The sequence below is a fragment of the Sinocyclocheilus grahami genome, unplaced genomic scaffold (genome assembly GCF_001515645.1).
Source record: "Sinocyclocheilus grahami isolate Dianchi unplaced genomic scaffold, SAMN03320097.WGS_v1.1 scaffold402.1, whole genome shotgun sequence".
NCBI classification, from domain to species: domain Eukaryota; kingdom Metazoa; phylum Chordata; class Actinopteri; order Cypriniformes; family Cyprinidae; genus Sinocyclocheilus; species Sinocyclocheilus grahami.
The window spans coordinates 839087-858187 of NW_015505581.1; the positions used below are offsets into that span (position 1 = coordinate 839087).

General features: G+C 37.3%; 1 protein-coding gene across 1 annotated transcript; it reads left to right on the forward strand.

Moving 5' to 3' along the window:
* The first annotated feature begins 1389 nt into the window (after positions 1 to 1389).
* On the forward strand, positions 1390 to 18888 carry LOC107550591 (CREB-regulated transcription coactivator 1-like). The gene is made up of 17 exons (XM_016231895.1): positions 1390 to 1462; positions 4018 to 4070; positions 5390 to 5506; positions 5804 to 5941; positions 6082 to 6143; positions 6671 to 6765; positions 6928 to 7013; positions 7094 to 7137; positions 7410 to 7621; positions 8961 to 9097; positions 9229 to 9405; positions 10697 to 10801; positions 11016 to 11192; positions 12484 to 12588; positions 14440 to 14526; positions 16292 to 16472; positions 16610 to 18888. The coding sequence occupies exons 1-17, from the start codon at positions 1390 to 1392 to the stop codon at positions 16813 to 16815; spliced, it is 2055 nt and encodes a 684-aa protein (XP_016087381.1). The 3' UTR covers positions 16816 to 18888.
* Positions 18889 to 19101: the final 213 nt, after the last annotated feature.

Sequence of the window (19101 nt, forward strand, 5' to 3'; positions counted from 1 at the left end):
CAGACTTTCAAGCATCTGGCATGATGTAAACATCTTCAGAGATTTCAGCCTGATCTGGATGGAAGAGGGCAGGATCATTGCTGTAGATTGCATCATGTGGATCACACTGCAGGTATGCTTGATGGTCTCTAAATGGGGGCAAAAGTGAAATTCCAGTTCTTTCAGTTCTAAGTTGAATTGTAAAAGTTGCACCAAATATATAACCCAATAAATATTGCTGCAAAATAAAAACTCCTTTAATGTGACTCTCTCTGACTGTTATGCCACTATTGCCACACATTCATGATGTCACTGTGATATTGCAAAACAGACAGCAAATAAAACTTAGCAGTAAATTCCACGTCTACTTTAAAGACTTATCAAAGCCTTCTCATCACCCGGTTTCTAATGATCTACATTTGCGCAGTGGCCTACACACGCATACAGATTTCACTTTTTGTACTTTACCTGTGTGTGTCCTTGCTCTGTACAGAACAACTCTGAAATTCATGCAGATTGGACTGTCCATGAAAGTTCTCATAGACTGGGCTCTGTGGTGCGGGTTGAAGTCCTCCGGCGTATCCACTGTACGGAGACTCCCTGGAATGACCATCTTGGCTCTTATCTTGGCTCTTAAGTTTGTTAGATAACTCAATATCAACCGATTTTCTGTGTCGAAACAAGAAAAACACTGCTATCGCCACCAGCAACAAAGCCACAAAGAATATAGGCAAACCAACAGCAAGTCCAAGTGACGGGCTGCTGCCAGGGACGCAACCCTCTGTAGAATTACTTGATGGGAAACAAGTGCTATTTCCATCCATGGTCTAAAAGGGATAGAAAAATAATGTTATTATATCTATAACGAAATGCAAACACTCAAAGAAAACTTTTGCATCTATGTATTTCGCAAGAGAAAGTGATATTTTTAGTACTGTTATGTAGGCCACACTGAAATTCATCAAATTAACATTGAAGCTATTATTTGTACTAATGTAACCCCAATGAATCGTTCATAATAGAAATAACCTTACCGTATTGTGTAGGTGAGACTATATCACCTATGTCTGTATCACTGTTGCTGGCAGAAATGGTCAAGCTGCCGTTTGGCATTTCTTTTTGCAGAAAGAGCCTGAAAGTTCCGCTTTCAATGCAGTAGTCATGCAACCTGGAAATTCACACCCCCACACAATCATTCTTCCTGTTGTCTTCCTGTAAACTAGTTATACATCTGCTCTGAAACAGAGATTTGTGGGTTCATGTAAATAGGAGCTATAATTGATATGCAAATAATAGCTGAGCATATCCTCTCAAACTTTACCAGCAGTTTATAAAATATGCCAATTGTTCTAGCCGTTGATCACAAAGTCTTCAAAAATCAAGAGTTTTAATCATGTTAAAAACAAATATATGAAAGCTATTGGTAACAATGCTACACTGGCTTACAAGTATATCACTGCCAGAAAACCACTAAATGTGACAAGTTAGATTACATTTAAATGAAGTTAAATGACAGCAGGTTAACCAAACCAAGACTTCAAACTGAAGCTCAAAAGTAGAAAAAAGAAAGACGAAAAAGAGAAGGTAACTCAGATGTTGTGGGTAATGCTAACAGACATTTGAACATCCTCTATGAAAAGGAGGAACTTAGTTATGCTAACATTGCAAGACCAGTAAGCACATTAAGGCTTGTTTTGCTCACAGGTTTTAAGGACTAATATACATTGTGTACATTGTGGTTTCAAAAAAAGGGCAAAACAATGTTAGAATAAATAGCAAGTTGTGGTCACTGTCCTTATATCACCCCCTGGTGTTAAAAATAGTGCATTTACCCTAAACCTAGCATATGTGGGCAAACGGTGAGGATGAAATATGGTCATTAGGTTTGGAAATAAATACACCATTCTTGATAAAAATACTGTTTAGTCACTTGTGACTTTGAGGCCCATTCTCAATCTTGGTAATGCTGACTAGCATTATGAGCTGGAAAACCCCTAACTCAAATCCAATTTACATCCATGATCTGGGGAAAATAATGAAAAATTGCTTTTAAAAGATGTGTTGTTAGTAGGTCAAACAAAACAGACAGCTCTGTTAGACTACTTTGCCTAAACTAGTAGACAAAACTTAGAAAACTGGATTTTCCAGTGTTAGCTTTGTTCTAGACAGATAAACAGAAGCGAATTAAATGTATTAGTTATAGTCTGAGAAAACAAAATCTCCACTTTCAGGTTGCAACGATTTCACTTCACTTCTTTGTATCTATTTTTCATTTTCAGGACTGTGATGCATTATAAAGATCCCTTATAAAAATATTGAATCAATAATTGTGAATCATAGACTTTCTGAAGTGAAATACTGCATATTGAAGTAAAATGATGGCTGGCTACTGCAAATAATGCTACATGACACTGACATGCACTGCACATATTGCGCACATCTCGGTGATATCTCGGTGAGGTGTTATCAAAACTATACAGAACTTCTGTTTCTCTATTAAAAATTCCCCATCTGCTATAAAACACTTCCTCTCACTTGCAACATGTTTACTGTGGTTCTGTTTAACTGTACTTTACAAAAGAGTTAAAAGATTTTAATTTAATATAAATCGAATTGACTACAAGAAGCTACATAAAAAAATAAAATAAAAAAAAACAGGGAAAGGAAAAAAAGGAAAGGACGTGACGTGTGGCCAATTATGGTGTCCCATACTTGGAATTTGTGCTCTGCATTTACCCATCCAAGTGCACACACACAGAAGTGAGTAGTAAACAAACACACACACACAGTGAGCACACACCGGGAGCACTGGGCAGCCATTTTTTGCTGCTGTGCCCAGGAAGCAGTTTTGGGTTCGGTGCCTTGCTCAAGGGTCTCACCTCAGTCGTGGTATTGAAGGTGGAAGAGACTGCTGTACATTCACTCCCCCCACCTACAATCCCTGTCAGTACAGAAACTCGAACCCGTGACCTTTGCAAGTCCAACTCTCTATTAGGCCACAAAACAAAGCAATAACAACCAATACTTTGAACAAGCATGCATATTAAACTGATATGCATCATGACATGTCTGCGTGGACCCAACATCTAACTAATCTGAGCAGACAGAAAGTTCACAATATTTTCTTCATTACACTCTAAAAAAGTTACCAGAATAGGGTCCTTCGGCTTCCATAGAGAACCATGCTTTGAAAGTGCTATATTTATTTTCATTATTATTTATTAATATTGTTTTAACCCTTCTACCTGCAGGTCTTATATCTTGTTGTGTCAATTAGGGTTGTAGCATCTATTTGGGTTTTACATTTTTAAAAATGCCAGCAAGCCCTCTCAGTTAGGTACTTTTATTTTTATTGACATGGGAAATAGCAAAAAAAAAGCAAGTTATTAACTGGATGCCTTATTAAATTATAATAACTGACTTTGAACATGAATAAATATATCAAGAAATAAAACACAAAATAGAAACGCAATACAGAAGACCAAGTTCCAGTGAAATAGCTTCACAGTCCTCTATGATGCCTTTAAGTTCATCATTTTGTGTGTATTTTGGTGTAACTGTATGGCAGTTTCTCCTGGCAGATGATGAGGTTGTGGGATGTGACAGTATCTTGGTAGAAATACAGCTGGGAATTTAGTGTTACAATGTGTCTCTTCCATTTCTTTAAGTGAGCACAATCATATTTATGAATGCTAGAAATCAAGCGTAGCGTTAGTTCTGGCAGGTCACGTTAGTCAAGCTCGCATCAGCTGACTCTCAGCTGATCCCCATCAACCTACGGGAATACAACACCTATCTAATGGCGCTTTTCCACTGCATGGTATGGCACGGTACGGCTCGGTACGGTTCACTTTTTGGGGGTTTTCCACTGGGTACAGTACCTGGTACCTGGTACTTTTTTTAGTACCACCTCGGTTGGGGTTCCAAGCGTACCGTACCGTTACCAAAACGTGACGTGTTAACTCTGCTGAGCACGGACTGGCCGGAGAAAATCGTCACTACCTGCGACACTGAACTTGCGACATGAGACACAAACAGACCCGCTAGATTTAAATCAGCAGAAAGACCTGAGTATTACTCGGGCGGCCCGTGTAAGTGTGTCTGTTTTCTCTCTTATGACAGCATTCATTAACAGCCCGAGGTGCGGGGCTGAATTTGTGTTTATACGACACGCACTGAACCCGCCTGTCTGGACGTAAACAATAACAAACACCCCTCTCCAGTGCGCGTTTATCTTTAGTGCTGATTAATGGATTGCCTTCCAATGGACGCCATTGAGATATTTGATAATAAACAGACGGTCACGACGAGGCCTTATAAAAGTTGCCGTGCTCACAGCTTTAGTGTATGTGTGTGAACGGATTGAGCATGTGTATTTGACAGCCACATTACAGCCTCTCGACATTATAGCTGGACTGCAATCAAGGCCGTATCCAGTGCTGGACACATTTTAGCATCTAAACATTCATTTCAGGTGTCATTCGTTTTTGGAGGGTTAAACCTGAATGTTTGTATCGATGTTTACAAGCACTCATTGAATAATTAAGCCATTCACAACAATGTATTTACTCAGTTCAGCATTGTTGCCCAGTGCATTTATACCCAAAATAAGGACTCCAGCAAACTATGATGACAGGGTTGTGATTATACGGGCCAGTGCTCCAGTGCTCTACTAACATAACATCCCAATCAAGATTCAGACTAAATACTACATTTCAGAGCTCACAAAATTTATTTATTTATTTTTTTAAAAATCTGTGCTCTTTTACAATTTTGGAACTTTTAATTGCACTTCTCATGTTACTGTCTCCTTAGTATCAATCTTTAGGCTGTACTCCTCATTTTTAAATCCCATTGTACAAAAGTGTTTGCTAAATTAATAAATGTAAATGCTTTTTTTCAGTGAGTTGCATTTCTTAGTTGTAACTCTCAGTGATCATTTGTCACTTTTCCCGGTGTTTGAATCATCCATTTCTACCATTATATAAAATCTGTGTTATATTTATGGTAACATATGCCTGCCTAGTGGGGTTTACTGATGCAGCTCTAATAAATAAGGCAATCCAAGTTCTAACTACTTAGATTTTTGGTTATTTTCTCAAATTTGTATTGACATCAGATGTAACTAGAGAGAGAGAGCTGGAATAAAAAGTAGCTAAAATAAACTGGGCTGCTTGTTTAGGACTTCTATTTGAAGATTTTGAAGTTTACACCTGTACCTTCCCATTCATACCAAGGACAATAACAATAAAGTTTTAATAATAGTTCTAATTGTTTGAGAAAAGTCCAAATAACAGCTATAATGATAAACAGAACAGAGGGATGTTATAGCTGGAATCACAGAAACCCTTTTGGGTAATTTTACGTATATAATGTCTCACAATTTTATTGATTGTTGTTTTTCATGCAGTTACAGTTACAGAAGACTCAGTATTTACAGCTTGGTCAGAACCGAGGACAGTACTATGGCGGCTCTTTGCCAAATGTCAATCAAATTGGAAACACCACTATTGACCTTCCCTTTCAGGTGAGGAGCACTTTGACAGGTGAAATTAAGTAAGAATAGATATTAGGGCTGCACGATAAATCGCATGCGATATTTAATGTGCATCTTGTCAGTAAAGCTTGTTTTGTAATCAGCTGTAAATCTCCATCACGTGTGTGCTTTCACATGGAGCAGCATTTACTACACAGAGCCGTTGTTCACTGACAAGCTGCGCAAAACCATGTTCATATATGCATTAAATATCGCATGTGAATTATCGTGCAGCCCTAATAGGTAAGTTTTGTACTGACATCTTCAAGTTTGTTGGTTTTTTATCAGACGCCTTTTCAGAATTCAGGATTGGACACAAGTAGAACAACTCGTCACCATGGGCTGGTGGACAGGGTCTACCGGGACAGGAATCGCATCACGTCGCCACACCGCAGACCTCTCTCTGTGGACAAACATGGCCGTCAAATATCCTTAATGTGTCTACTCATGAAGGCAGACAGAATTATTGCACCGTTTTGGTCTGCATGGCAAACGAAAGCATATTTGTTCAAATGTCTGCGAGTTACTTATTCTGACATTATGAAGTCCTTAATGTTGAATCTCACATTGATAGCTGTCCGTATGCCTCTGTGTATCTGTCACCCCCACCTGATACCAGCTGGAGGAGGTGAGAGTTTATACTCACAGTCTGCTTGCATGTGCTGAAGACTGTACATATGTGCAGGAGTAGTAGCTGTTGAAATTGCATGTCAATAAATATTCTTCATAACTATATCAAATGTTAAACTGAAAGTAGTCGTTGTAATGTTGAAACTTGTAAAATGTTTAATTATATATTGTGTATTATCATTTATTTTTGCATTTGATGCTATGGCAATAAAAGATTAAAAATCATCTTCTTAAAACGAAAGAGCATACACAAGATGCAAGATGTTTTTACAGTTAAAGATTTGATGGTAACGTTTTCTAAGATGTCTTGCTAAGTTGTAGTTTGCTTATTTAATGTCAGTAATTATATATTGTTTCTTTATATCCTTTTACCACTCTACCCTGCTTTTGTGGTACAATATAAACTTGTAATTTTAGTGAGGGGAGGGGAGTGAGGGGTAATTTCTACCTCTGGATTACCTAATGTGATCAGGCATGCTTTATGCTGTTATATAATTCTTTAATTTCTTTGTGCTTGTTCTGTAGGACCAACTCAGACTCTGCCCTGCACCAGAGCACTTTTAACCCAAACCCACAAGATGCATTTGCAGGAGGATCTCAAGATTTGCAGCCAAAACAAGGTTGATACAATGTTTATTTAATTTTTATTTGATTGCTTTATGATTTATTAAATGCTCTCATCAGTAAACTAATCCTAGGTTAAATGTTGCAGTGAACTATATCCTGTCAAAATTTTCCTACACTTGTTTCAGTGTATGATTTCATCCCTCTCTATGTACTAGTTCTTCTTCTCACTATGCCAGGAACAGGGGAATCTGAGAGTGACATGGACAAAGAAGGTCAAAAGCAGATATGGGATCACAAAAAGGTACATTTAGAAATAGATTTCTTTGATATGAATTTCATGGGATCCTTTATCAACAAAGTATTTCTCTTTTTGTTTCATAGACTACTTCAACAAGGCCCAAGTCAAACAAAATACCTGGAATCAAGTAAGTGTGGTTTCATTGGATTTTCTTATTGACGCAGATAGTGTAAAGTAGAGGGTAGGTGAATGGAAGGACCATGCAGCAGTTATCATTTGGAGATTGAAGAGTCAAGGTCATTCGAGCAAACTATTATCCCAACTTAACAGCCATCTAGTCATATCTGCTCCTTTGTAACAGCCTTGATTTATCACATCATAATCAGCACAGTGGGCTTTTTCTGTTGACATACCTATTTATCCCGGTTCCTTCTAACGTCCCTCGTGTCATTTCCCCAGCATATTTCCGTCTCCAGATCAGGAAATGATTACATCTCTAATCCCAGTGGCACACAACACGGGCGGCTCTCTGCCAGACCTGACCAACATCCAGATTCCCCCTCCTCTCCCCACACCTCTGGACCCTGACGACTCTTCTTCCTCTCTCAGTACCTCCAACAGCACTGGCAACCTGGCCAACACTCACATGGGCCTCACTTCTGCCAGCCAAGGTGATTCTCACAAGCATATGCATTAGGACAGTGGTTCTCAATCTTTTCGACTCCAAGGCCCTCCATGTAGGTTAACAGGTTTCCACTGTTACATCTGCTGCAATGACAAGTTTTAAAAAGAGTGTCCATAGATATAACTAACTAAAATAATTATAATTAAAATGATCATTTTATAAGTTTAAGAATTACAGAAATTTTAAGAGCTGTATGCTCTTCGAGGATCCCACTCTTTTCTACCAAGGAATTTACATGACTTTCTACTTTCAAGGTCATATTTATTTCTATAACACATTTAGAACAACCTCGATGGACCAAAGTGTTGTACATAATATACGAACAGTTAAAAATAAGTTAAAAGCACAAGAAAAAGATGGGTTTTTAGCATTGGTTTGAACTCCGACACCGTGGGAGTGGCTCTAACAGGAAATGGTGTAAGCAATTTAGTGGGATTATGAATAAGGATTACATTTGAGAGGTATTTAGGGGCTAAATTTTAAGGGCTTTATAAACAAATAGCACATTTTTAAAAATCGATGTGGTACTGAGCTGGTCGCCAACACCGAGAGCGTAATATGATCCCGTTTACTGCCCATCATCAAACGAGCAGCCACATTTTGGACCATTTGAAGATGGGAAATGGAAGAGAGAGGCAACCCATAAAACAACAAATTAAAATAATAAGGCCATGACAAGATAAAAACATGAATAACAATTTTAAATTTGCCGAGGCAACCTAGTGTTTTTTTTTTTTTAATTTGCCGAGGCAACCCTCTGTTTGAGATCCACTGTTTTAGGATATATGTGTAAAGATGTACTGTGCTGTTACTGTCATAGCACTCTAATTATGAACTTTGGACATTTGTGGGCAAGATAAGCCCCAAAATTTTATTATATATGTATTAGAAGGCACTTTTTTCTCCCTCTGGTTAAAACCATCTAATAAATCTGTCTGCGAGCATCTAATAGTTCATCAGATTTGATATCATCAAATCACACTCATTGAAATTAGGATGCTATTTATTCAGCAGCTGGGTAGGGTTGCCCCAGCTATTCGTAAGTTCTTACATAAATTGGAATGTAAAATCCACACAAGAGGCTTAGTATCTACTAGCTGGTTTGTAACGAACTCTACTAAATTTTAGTTGTTAGTAGGTTGTAAGGTTTGTGTTGAAGAGCCGCTAACAAAATAATTTAATAAAGTTCAAAGTTAAATTGTGTGTACAAGTGTAAATATCAACATTATCATATATGTCTAAAGGATTGAAGTCTATCAGGTAAAACAAGAGCTTGTTGATGCAGTTCAGTCAATCTGCTACTTTATTCCACCCATTACTCTCAGCCCAGCCCACAGTGACAGTGAGCATTCAGCGCCGGCATGAGAATGTAGTTCCTCTGATCCTCAACACAGACTCCCAGCAGCACCCGAGTTTTCAGCAGCTGTCGCCCACCCTCTCTCCTCCGCTCTCTATAGCACAGGTAACATTGCTCTCATTCCTCCAGCTGCTGACGAGGACTGATTTGAGCTGGTGTTACAGAAGGAACATTAAATGTTAATCTAATCACTCAGATGCTAATAGAGCATCTCAATCTGGATCTGTGTTGAATAGGCGGTGACGATAGACGCCATGTCGCTGGAGCAACAGTTGGCTCAGTATGCTTTCTTCAGTCAGCCGTCCACACAGACACAGGGGGTCGGTGGGCTTCCTCAGCTCCAGCAGAACACCCAGCTGCCACCTGTCTCATGCAGCCAGACACAAACCTCTGTGGGCATTGATATTAACACGGTAAGATCACATTTTAATGCTTAATACCTCCGTAGGTCCACAGTGGATTTCTAAATCTTGGGTGTGTATGGTCTGCCAATCAGATCATGCAGGGCACTAAAAGGTTTAATTATATTGAAAATGATAACAAATACTGTACCAGTCAAATGTTTGGACATACCTGCTCATACACAAATGTAGAAAATGGCAATAATGAGTATGTAGTGGGGAAAAACCCACTATGCACCCTCTGTTTATCTTATTATAACTTAAACAGTTTTGGTGTTTAGATGTTTGCCATGTACTAAGAGTGAAGTAATTAAAAAAGAATCGTGACATTATTTCTCACAATTTGATTGCATTTTATTATCACAACATTGTTAAACATGAAACCGGTAATTGTGAGATAGCTAAAGTTTTAAATTAAATGGCAATCTCACAATGTTTTTGTTTTTTCTCATAATGACTTTATTTTTAATAATGGGTAAATTAAGAAATGTGTGATAAAGTCACAGTTGCGAGATTTGACCTTAATACTTTCTGGTCCATCTTCATTCTGAAGTTTGGGGTCAGTAATAAGAAATGAATTTATAAATTGATCAAAATTAGCCATTACAGGAATAAATGGCATTTTAAAATATACTGAAATAGTTATATAATAATTGTAATATTATTTAATAAATGAAAATATATATATTTTTGTATAAAATATAAATGGTAATATTATTTCACAATATTACAATTTTTATTGTATTTTGATCAAATAAATGTGGCCTTGGTGAGCAAAAGAGACTTCTATTTAGAAATGTGCCATTTTTACCTACCCCAAACCTTTAAATGCTAGTGTATGTAGACAAACTTTAAATTATCTATCAATTTAATTTCAAGCATGTATGGATAGGACTTTAGATCAAACGGATTTTAAAATCATAAAAAACACAATTCAAACATGTCCAGACATTGGACTGGTAGTGTAAGTAATGAATTTTAACAAGCAGTGTTCTTTCTCCGTCAAGTTCTCAGCTTGTTCTGTTTTTAACACCTCCTCAGTCTTGACAGAATGAAGAAATCTGGAATTCATACTTACCAAGAAAAGATGGAAAATATATATATATTTCCATTTATAAAGAATCAGTATAATAACAAAGTCATTTAGCTGATGTCCTAGTAAAAATGTCCTGGCTGCAGAGTTTACATGACAGAGTAAGCAGAGACATTGTGAATTGTTACTTGAGAGCCACAGGCCTTTTACCCTGAGTCAGAGGTCCCCTATAGGGGCTCTGCTGGTCTAACTTGGTGTTGTCCCATATAGGCTGCTTCCCTCCAGCAGTACCGCTGTAGGGTGGGGTCTTCGGCCAATCAGTCTCCAACTTCTCCGGTCTCCAATCAAGGCTTCTCTCCGGGGGGCTCGCCTCAAGTAAGGGCGAATCCAGCAGCTTCCTCCTGTTGTTTGTTTTGTTTGGAGCCGATCTGGAGCCTGTCCCTTTAGCTGCTCTGTGTGTCCTAGTCCAGTCGTGTCTCCCAGTCTCTCTGATCCTGGCTGCTTCGCTGTGTGTCTGAGCGCACCACTTACTCGTTCTGTGTATCATGTTGATTAGCGATATTGGCCAATTTTAATCTGTGTTGAATAGGCGGTGACGATAGACGCCATGTCGCTGGAGCAACAGTTGGCTCAGTATGCTTTCTTCAGTCAGCCGTCCACACAGACACAGGGGGTCGGTGGGCTTCCTCAGCTCCAGCAGAACACCCAGCTGCCACCTGTCTCATGCAGCCAGACACAAACCTCTGTGGGCATTGATATTAACACGGTAAGATCACATTTTAATGCTTAATACCTCCGTAGGTCCACAGTGGATTTCTAAATCTTGGGTGTGTATGGTCTGCCAATCAGATCATGCAGGGCACTAAAAGGTTTAATTATATTGAAAATGATAACAAATACTGTACCAGTCAAATGTTTGGACATACCTGCTCATACACAAATGTAGAAAATGGCAATAATGAGTATGTAGTGGGGAAAAACCCACTATGCACCCTCTGTTTATCTTATTATAACTTAAACAGTTTTGGTGTTTAGATGTTTGCCATGTACTAAGAGTGAAGTAATTAAAAAAGAATCGTGACATTATTTCTCACAATTTGATTGCATTTTATTATCACAACATTGTTAAACATGAAACCGGTAATTGTGAGATAGCTAAAGTTTTAAATTAAATGGCAATCTCACAATGTTTTTGTTTTTTCTCATAATGACTTTATTTTTAATAATGGGTAAATTAAGAAATGTGTGATAAAGTCACAGTTGCGAGATTTGACCTTAATACTTTCTGGTCCATCTTCATTCTGAAGTTTGGGGTCAGTAATAAGAAATGAATTTATAAATTGATCAAAATTAGCCATTACAGGAATAAATGGCATTTTAAAATATACTGAAATAGTTATATAATAATTGTAATATTATTTAATAAATGAAAATATATATATTTTTGTATAAAATATAAATGGTAATATTATTTCACAATATTACAATTTTTATTGTATTTTGATCAAATAAATGTGGCCTTGGTGAGCAAAAGAGACTTCTATTTAGAAATGTGCCATTTTTACCTACCCCAAACCTTTAAATGCTAGTGTATGTAGACAAACTTTAAATTATCTATCAATTTAATTTCAAGCATGTATGGATAGGACTTTAGATCAAACGGATTTTAAAATCATAAAAAACACAATTCAAACATGTCCAGACATTGGACTGGTAGTGTAAGTAATGAATTTTAACAAGCAGTGTTCTTTCTCCGTCAAGTTCTCAGCTTGTTCTGTTTTTAACACCTCCTCAGTCTTGACAGAATGAAGAAATCTGGAATTCATACTTACCAAGAAAAGATGGAAAATATATATATATTTCCATTTATAAAGAATCAGTATAATAACAAAGTCATTTAGCTGATGTCCTAGTAAAAATGTCCTGGCTGCAGAGTTTACATGACAGAGTAAGCAGAGACATTGTGAATTGTTACTTGAGAGCCACAGGCCTTTTACCCTGAGTCAGAGGTCCCCTATAGGGGCTCTGCTGGTCTAACTTGGTGTTGTCCCATATAGGCTGCTTCCCTCCAGCAGTACCGCTGTAGGGTGGGGTCTTCGGCCAATCAGTCTCCAACTTCTCCGGTCTCCAATCAAGGCTTCTCTCCGGGGGGCTCGCCTCAAGTAAGGGCGAATCCAGCAGCTTCCTCCTGTAGTTTGTTTTGTTTGGAGCCGATCTGGAGCCTGTCCCTTTAGCTGCTCTGTGTGTCCTAGTCCAGTCGTGTCTCCCAGTCTCTCTGATCCTGGCTGCTTCGCTGTGTGTCTGAGCGCACCACTTACTCGTTCTGTGTATCATGTTGATTAGCGATATTGGCCAATTTTAATGTACGCCATACTCAAAGTACCATTGCTGTTTCACCGGATCATGTGTATATTGTGCATTTTGAGCAAAAATGATGGTTGTGTCAGTATGACAAAAATAATTGTCATTATTGTAAATAAATGTAAATGCTTTGAACCATGAAATAATTATAGATTTTGATAGTAAAGTTTAGAAATGAGAAAAAAAGCAAACATTCACTATGATCTACCAGCCAATTCAAGTGCTATATATATCGTTCTGTGTATCATGTTGATTAGCGATATTGGCCAATTTTAATGTACGCCATACTCAAAGTACCATTGCTGTTTCACCGGATCATGTGCATATTGTGCATTTTGAGCAAAAATGATGGTTGTGTCAGTATGACAAAAATAATTGTCATTATTGTAAATAAATGTAAATGCTTTGAACCATGAAATAATTATAGATTTTGATAGTAAAGTTTAGAAATGAGAAAAAAAGCAAACATATTCACTATGATCTACCAGCCAATTCAAGTGCTATATATATATATATATACATATATATATATACATATAATTATTGTTTTGGAGCAGGAATATAAAAAAAATGCTGCTTCAGCCAAAAACCTTCCTAACGATTCATAGAAGAGTAATTTTTCAGAGTGCAGACTTCTCCTTGTGTTTGTGAAAAAAGAAAGAAAATGTTTTAAAAATACAGTATTTTGTTAAAATTTTAAATGTCATGTACAAGTAAATTACTTTATAGTTCAATAATGGCTCTGCAATCTAAACATCATACATTTTGTAAATTAATATTGTACTGTAAACATGTTACATAACACACCTGAAATGCAACACTGAATTTGATAAAATATGTAACATGGGATCTCTGCTCTGTCTTTATCCAATAATGGGCCTGAAAAAGGTTAGATATCCTGTGCTAGTTGATATTATCACACAGAATTATATAGTCTTACAGAAAAAAAAATATTATTTTAGTTGCTTTGCCTTTGGCCAGGGTTGTCCAATCCTGCTTCTGGAGGGCCAACGTCCTGTAGAGTTTAATTCCAACACACTTGCCTGGAAGTTTATAGTCAGTCTGAAGACCTTTATTAGCTGATTCAGGCATGTTTAATTGGGGTTGGAGCTAAATTTTGCAGGACAGTGGCCCTCCAGGAACAGGTTTGGACACCCCTGTCTTTGCTGCTGCTCCACTCACTGCTGCGATGGATGCCACAGTCTGTATGTGGCATGTTTTCTTTTAACATAAAAAAAAAAATCACAGATTTTTGCTTTGTAAGGATTCTGTTAAAGTCCAGATGAGAAGTTTTAGTGCAGGAATAATGTTGTGCAACTCCTTCCTCTTGGTCTCTAAAATCCATTTTGTATAATTTCTGAGATATTTAGACTTAGGTTTTTGTTCATCTGTTGCTTTAGCAAAGTGTTACATTCCTGTAGAGTACACATGCAACATATTTTTGTGTTTGAAATGAGCCAAGATGTCTTCATGTCAAACATGGTGATACAGAATTAGTGTTGTCATCTTGAATCATGAATTGTGACAGGGAAGTTTTCATGGATTTAGATCCTTTCCTGGGCTAAGTACATTGTTTTAGGGCCTTTTGTGAGTGATTTTGATTATCTTTAGTGTCTTTGTGTATGGTTATTTGTAATGTGTTCTTGTTTTAGCACTCATCCATTTTCGGAAGTGTCTTTGCTGATGCCTTTTACGACCAGCAGTTGTCCCCTCGGCAGACCAGCGCTTTGTCTCAGCAGGTGAGCTCATTGTGTCCGCAGTATAAATGGCTAGAATTGTAGCCTACCTTAACTGCTGTAGCTCAAATGGAAGTTTTTAAGCCACTGGTCACGTAAATATAAAATTTTAGTGCAGTTCTATCTGTTCATCTAAATATGTGAAGAGCAAACTTGTCCAGAAACCATTAATTCCTTGCTCCTTACATGTACAAGCCACCAGAGGGCAGCTGAAAGCTTTAAGGTGTCAGGTGAAGGGTTTTCTGTGAATAATTCTTCAATAGTGGCACAGTAGGAAGAGCGCATGCTTACAACACAAAAGAGCTGTACAGGGACATAGATCTGAATCCGCCCTGCGTCATGGTACAGTCCCAAATCCCCCTTCACGTTCCTGTTTAATATAACAAAGGCATGCTTTACCTGCCAGTAGTTTTTCAAATGTACTATTTCACTATTAAATGTCACTATTTTAATTTGATTTAAATTATGACATTTCCACTCATTCCCCCCTTAAACAGTCTATCCTGAGACAATAGCTCAATACTTTCATATAGATGACAACTTATTGTAATTTATATAATATTGTATATTATAACAAGACAGAATATAAATAAATATATTCAAAAGAAAAATTACTGCTGGGCCATTCCGAGTCAAATCAACCAAATTTCAGAAACTTCCCAGGCTCAATTTTTTTACTTTGATAATATTTTTTCTGAAGAAAGACAAACATGCAAAATATTAAATGTCATGGATGAATATTTACTGAGTAAGCCACTATTTTGTAGAGAGGGGTCAAAATGGCAATTTTCACCTGCGATTCCGAGCCAAATTTCAGGGGGGTAAAAATGATGGCGGCAGCATCATAATGTTATTTTTACACAGAGATTGGTAGGTCTGTTAGTAAAATGTGTTGACTTTAGCAATATTTGTTGCATTATGTGCTAATGGTGACCATTCAAAATGGGGAATAAGCTCTTTTTTTGACTCAGGAAGTATTAAAGATATCTTCATGCCCTTTTAGATATTGGGTCTTAACAAACTTTCCTTTTGGCATCTTCATTTTTAAGGCCCTGTATGGTTCAGTTCCAGAGATATTGCAATTTCAATATGGCTCGAGGAGTAAATCATTAAATTGTATACATTTTCAGTGGTCAAAAACCAAATGTGGATCACTGCATAAATATGATACTACTTTTAAGAAATATTAAAGATATCACAATATGACTTAATAATCTTTTCTTCTTTTCTTTTGGAATCTTCATTTTCAAGGCACCGTATCATTCAGTCCCAGAGATATGGGGACGCTCCATATTCAGATTGTTGAATATTACCCATTTTCAGTGGTCGAAAACTATATGTTGGTCACTTTGTATACAGTCAATACTTATTTTATTTAAAGAACGATGTCTGAAGAATAAATGATGTTGAAATTAGAACTGTATCTTTTTTCCCTCTTTCAGAACAATATGCATATTACAGTTTTTTTGATTATTAAAAAGTTCAAAAGAACGACAATAAAAGAAAAGAATAGAAATCTAATTTAACTTCATAAATGTCTTTAATTCAATGCATCCTTGCTGAATAAAATGATTAATTTCTTTAAATAAAATAAGTAAATTGTACTACATGTGTGATTATAGGCAAAATTTGGTTTTGGTTTGTGTATCCAATGACGAGGACCGTATTTTAATTTTTTATTTAACCGAAGAAAATTTTCTTCCTTAGACTGACTCCGTCAACCTTCGTCAATTAACCTATAGTCATCGAAATCGTTTTGATTCTTTAGCTGGAGCAGTTCAACATGATTGAGAATTCCATCGGCTCAAGCAGTCTGTACACTGAGGGATCCACTCTAAACTACTCTCAAGCTGCGATGCTCAACCTCACCGGGAGCCACGGCAACATGCAGGATGCGCAGCAGCTAGGCTACAGTAGCCATGGGAACATCCCCAACATCATTCTCACAGGTATTTCACCTGCCCAGTTAGATATTGCATAATATTGCATGTACCTTTGATGTACATGTGCTGACAATGCTGCCGGGAAGCCTGGCTTCAAAAAGGTCCCTCTAAAAGTTTAGCATATTATATTACTCATCTTTCAGTTACAGGAGAGTCTCCCTCGAGCCTATACAAAGAGTTGTCCAACTTTCTGACAGGTGATGTGAGCTTTGATGCAGATTCACAGTTTCCTCTGGATGAGCTGAAAATTGATCCGCTGACGCTGGATGGCCTGCACATGCTCAACGATCCAGACATGGTTCTGGCCGATCCCGCCACAGAAGATGCTTTCCGGATGGACAGGCTGTAATCTTTAGGTATACAAGGTTCATTTGTCCTTTTTTGAGATCGGTGTGATTAAGTGGGAGAGAAGGAGCATGTCTGGGGGACACTTGACCCTGTTTCTCAAAGCCCATCCTCTGGGAAGATATTGCTGAGAATGTTGCCACAGCATGCTAGGGGAAAAATGGAAAAGCAGTGCTGCCACATCTAATGAATCAACCTTTTGAGCAAGAAGCCCATCGTTTCTTAGGATAATACACTCTCGCACCTCAGCAATTGTGGTTCCTTTAGCTCTATAGAATGAATGTGACACTACATAAGATCCCTCAATGTTCAAGCATGCGTTCTTTCATTTCATTTCCTGTAGAAGCCTCTCCTCCTCCTTCTGATGCCTGCCATACATGCCTGTTACTTTCCTTTTTTCTTTAAATATAAATATTTAGTTATGCACTTTTATACATGCATATGCCACAAAAAACATAGTTTATGATCTGTTTTTAATTTATTTTCCTATACAAATATTTCTTGCTTGTAAGAACATTGTTAAAAAGGAGTGTTATTCCTCCCCTATTTAAGGGCAGTTTTCATGCACCTGCAACACGTTTATCTTTACACATCAACACTAATGTACTTCAGTGCAGTCTGAACATATGATTGTAATGTTTAATAGATGTCTAGCTTTGTCACGTTGTGCTCAGATAGTGGTACTGTGCTAATGTGGCTCAAGATGATCAAATTCATCTGGTTGAAAAGTGTACAACTGAAAATCAGAAGACACATTTACACATTTAATGGGATTATTCACCAAAAAAATTAAGTTCTGTGATCATTTGCTCACTCTCGTGTTGTTTCAAACCTGTATGACTTTCGTCTGTGGAAAAAAAGAATTTTTAAGAATAGTGGCGTAGCGCATATCTGTGAGAAAATGAGATTGGGCCCTTCCCACCAGCAGTGATGTCATGCATGAAAATGTATTGTGCACCTGCTGCAACATACTCTATCTCTCCCATTTACTGATTTAACAGTAATGAGTGTGGTGAATTACCATTGCATCGATGCATTTGACATTGTTAAATAACATGTGTATTTGATATAGCTTTTTAGTCTGAAATCCTTGCAGGAATAAAAATTTTGTCTATGCACGTAGAGGCGAAAGTGCAAATAGTAGGAGAATCCTTCAACAAAAATTATAATACACAAACATCTGTTATAAGCCCCAGTACATATTTTTTACAGTATACAGTAAGCTCAATAAAATTAAGTTCAAACGCTGACCTAGATCAGCATCGCTAATTGTAGAAAGGAAATTATACAAGCAAACTTCATGTCTTGCAGTAAGAAAATGACCAGTAAAAAGTCTTTGAGAAAAACATACATTAAAGAATAACTCTGTACTTTAGGATATATGCTACATTTTGTGGGGGAAACAAAATTACTTTTTAGGGGCACAAAGTCTTTCACTGCCGCTTTAATGTCGATGTTGCGAGCTCGGGCATTCTCAGTAGTCAAAAGAGATAAACTGGACAGTCTTTCTTGTAACATTGTGTTTCTGGAGAAAGTCTTGATCCCTTTCAATTTCGAGAACGAACAATAGCAGTTGTATGGCAAAGTCTGGTGACAAGCTGTCAGTGTACTGAACCGCTAAAACATTTGCCATTTGAATCAGGTTGTTGTCAGAGAAGGACCAGGGCACAGAAACATAGTTTGTGTCATCAAAGTGTAGCTATACTGAATTTGGTCTTTTAATGTGTTAATGCATTAAGCCACATTAAGCGTAATGATAAGCTAAAATGTGCTTTATGTGGTAACATCTACATTCATTTTATTAAAAAAAATCTTATAACATTATACATATATTAGATTACATCAACAAACCTAAATGTAAGGGTAAGAACAGGTAGAAATAGCTCTGTAAAAAAAAAGAGACCGTACGTTTTTGCCAAATTCCACTGTAACCACATTGTCTTGTGATTTTCAAAGCAAAAACACGTTCTGTGAATGCCTTTTAGAAAAGAAAAAAGCCAGGGGTGTCCTGTACGCCTGTGTAAGAACTGTTTTTGTCCATTCATTGAAAGTCAGTGGAGTCCAAAACAAAACATTTTTTCATTGTTTTGGGGAAAAGAAAAAAAAAGAGGAATTTTTTTCAAAATATTTGCGTTCCACAAAACAAAAAAGCCGTAAAGGTTTGGAACGACATGAGAGGGAGTAAATGATGACCAAACTTTTTAATATTGGGTGAACTATTCCTTTATAATGTGCAGCATATGCACATAAACAATGTAAAAGGCCTTGCAATTTGTTATGTATTAGGAAA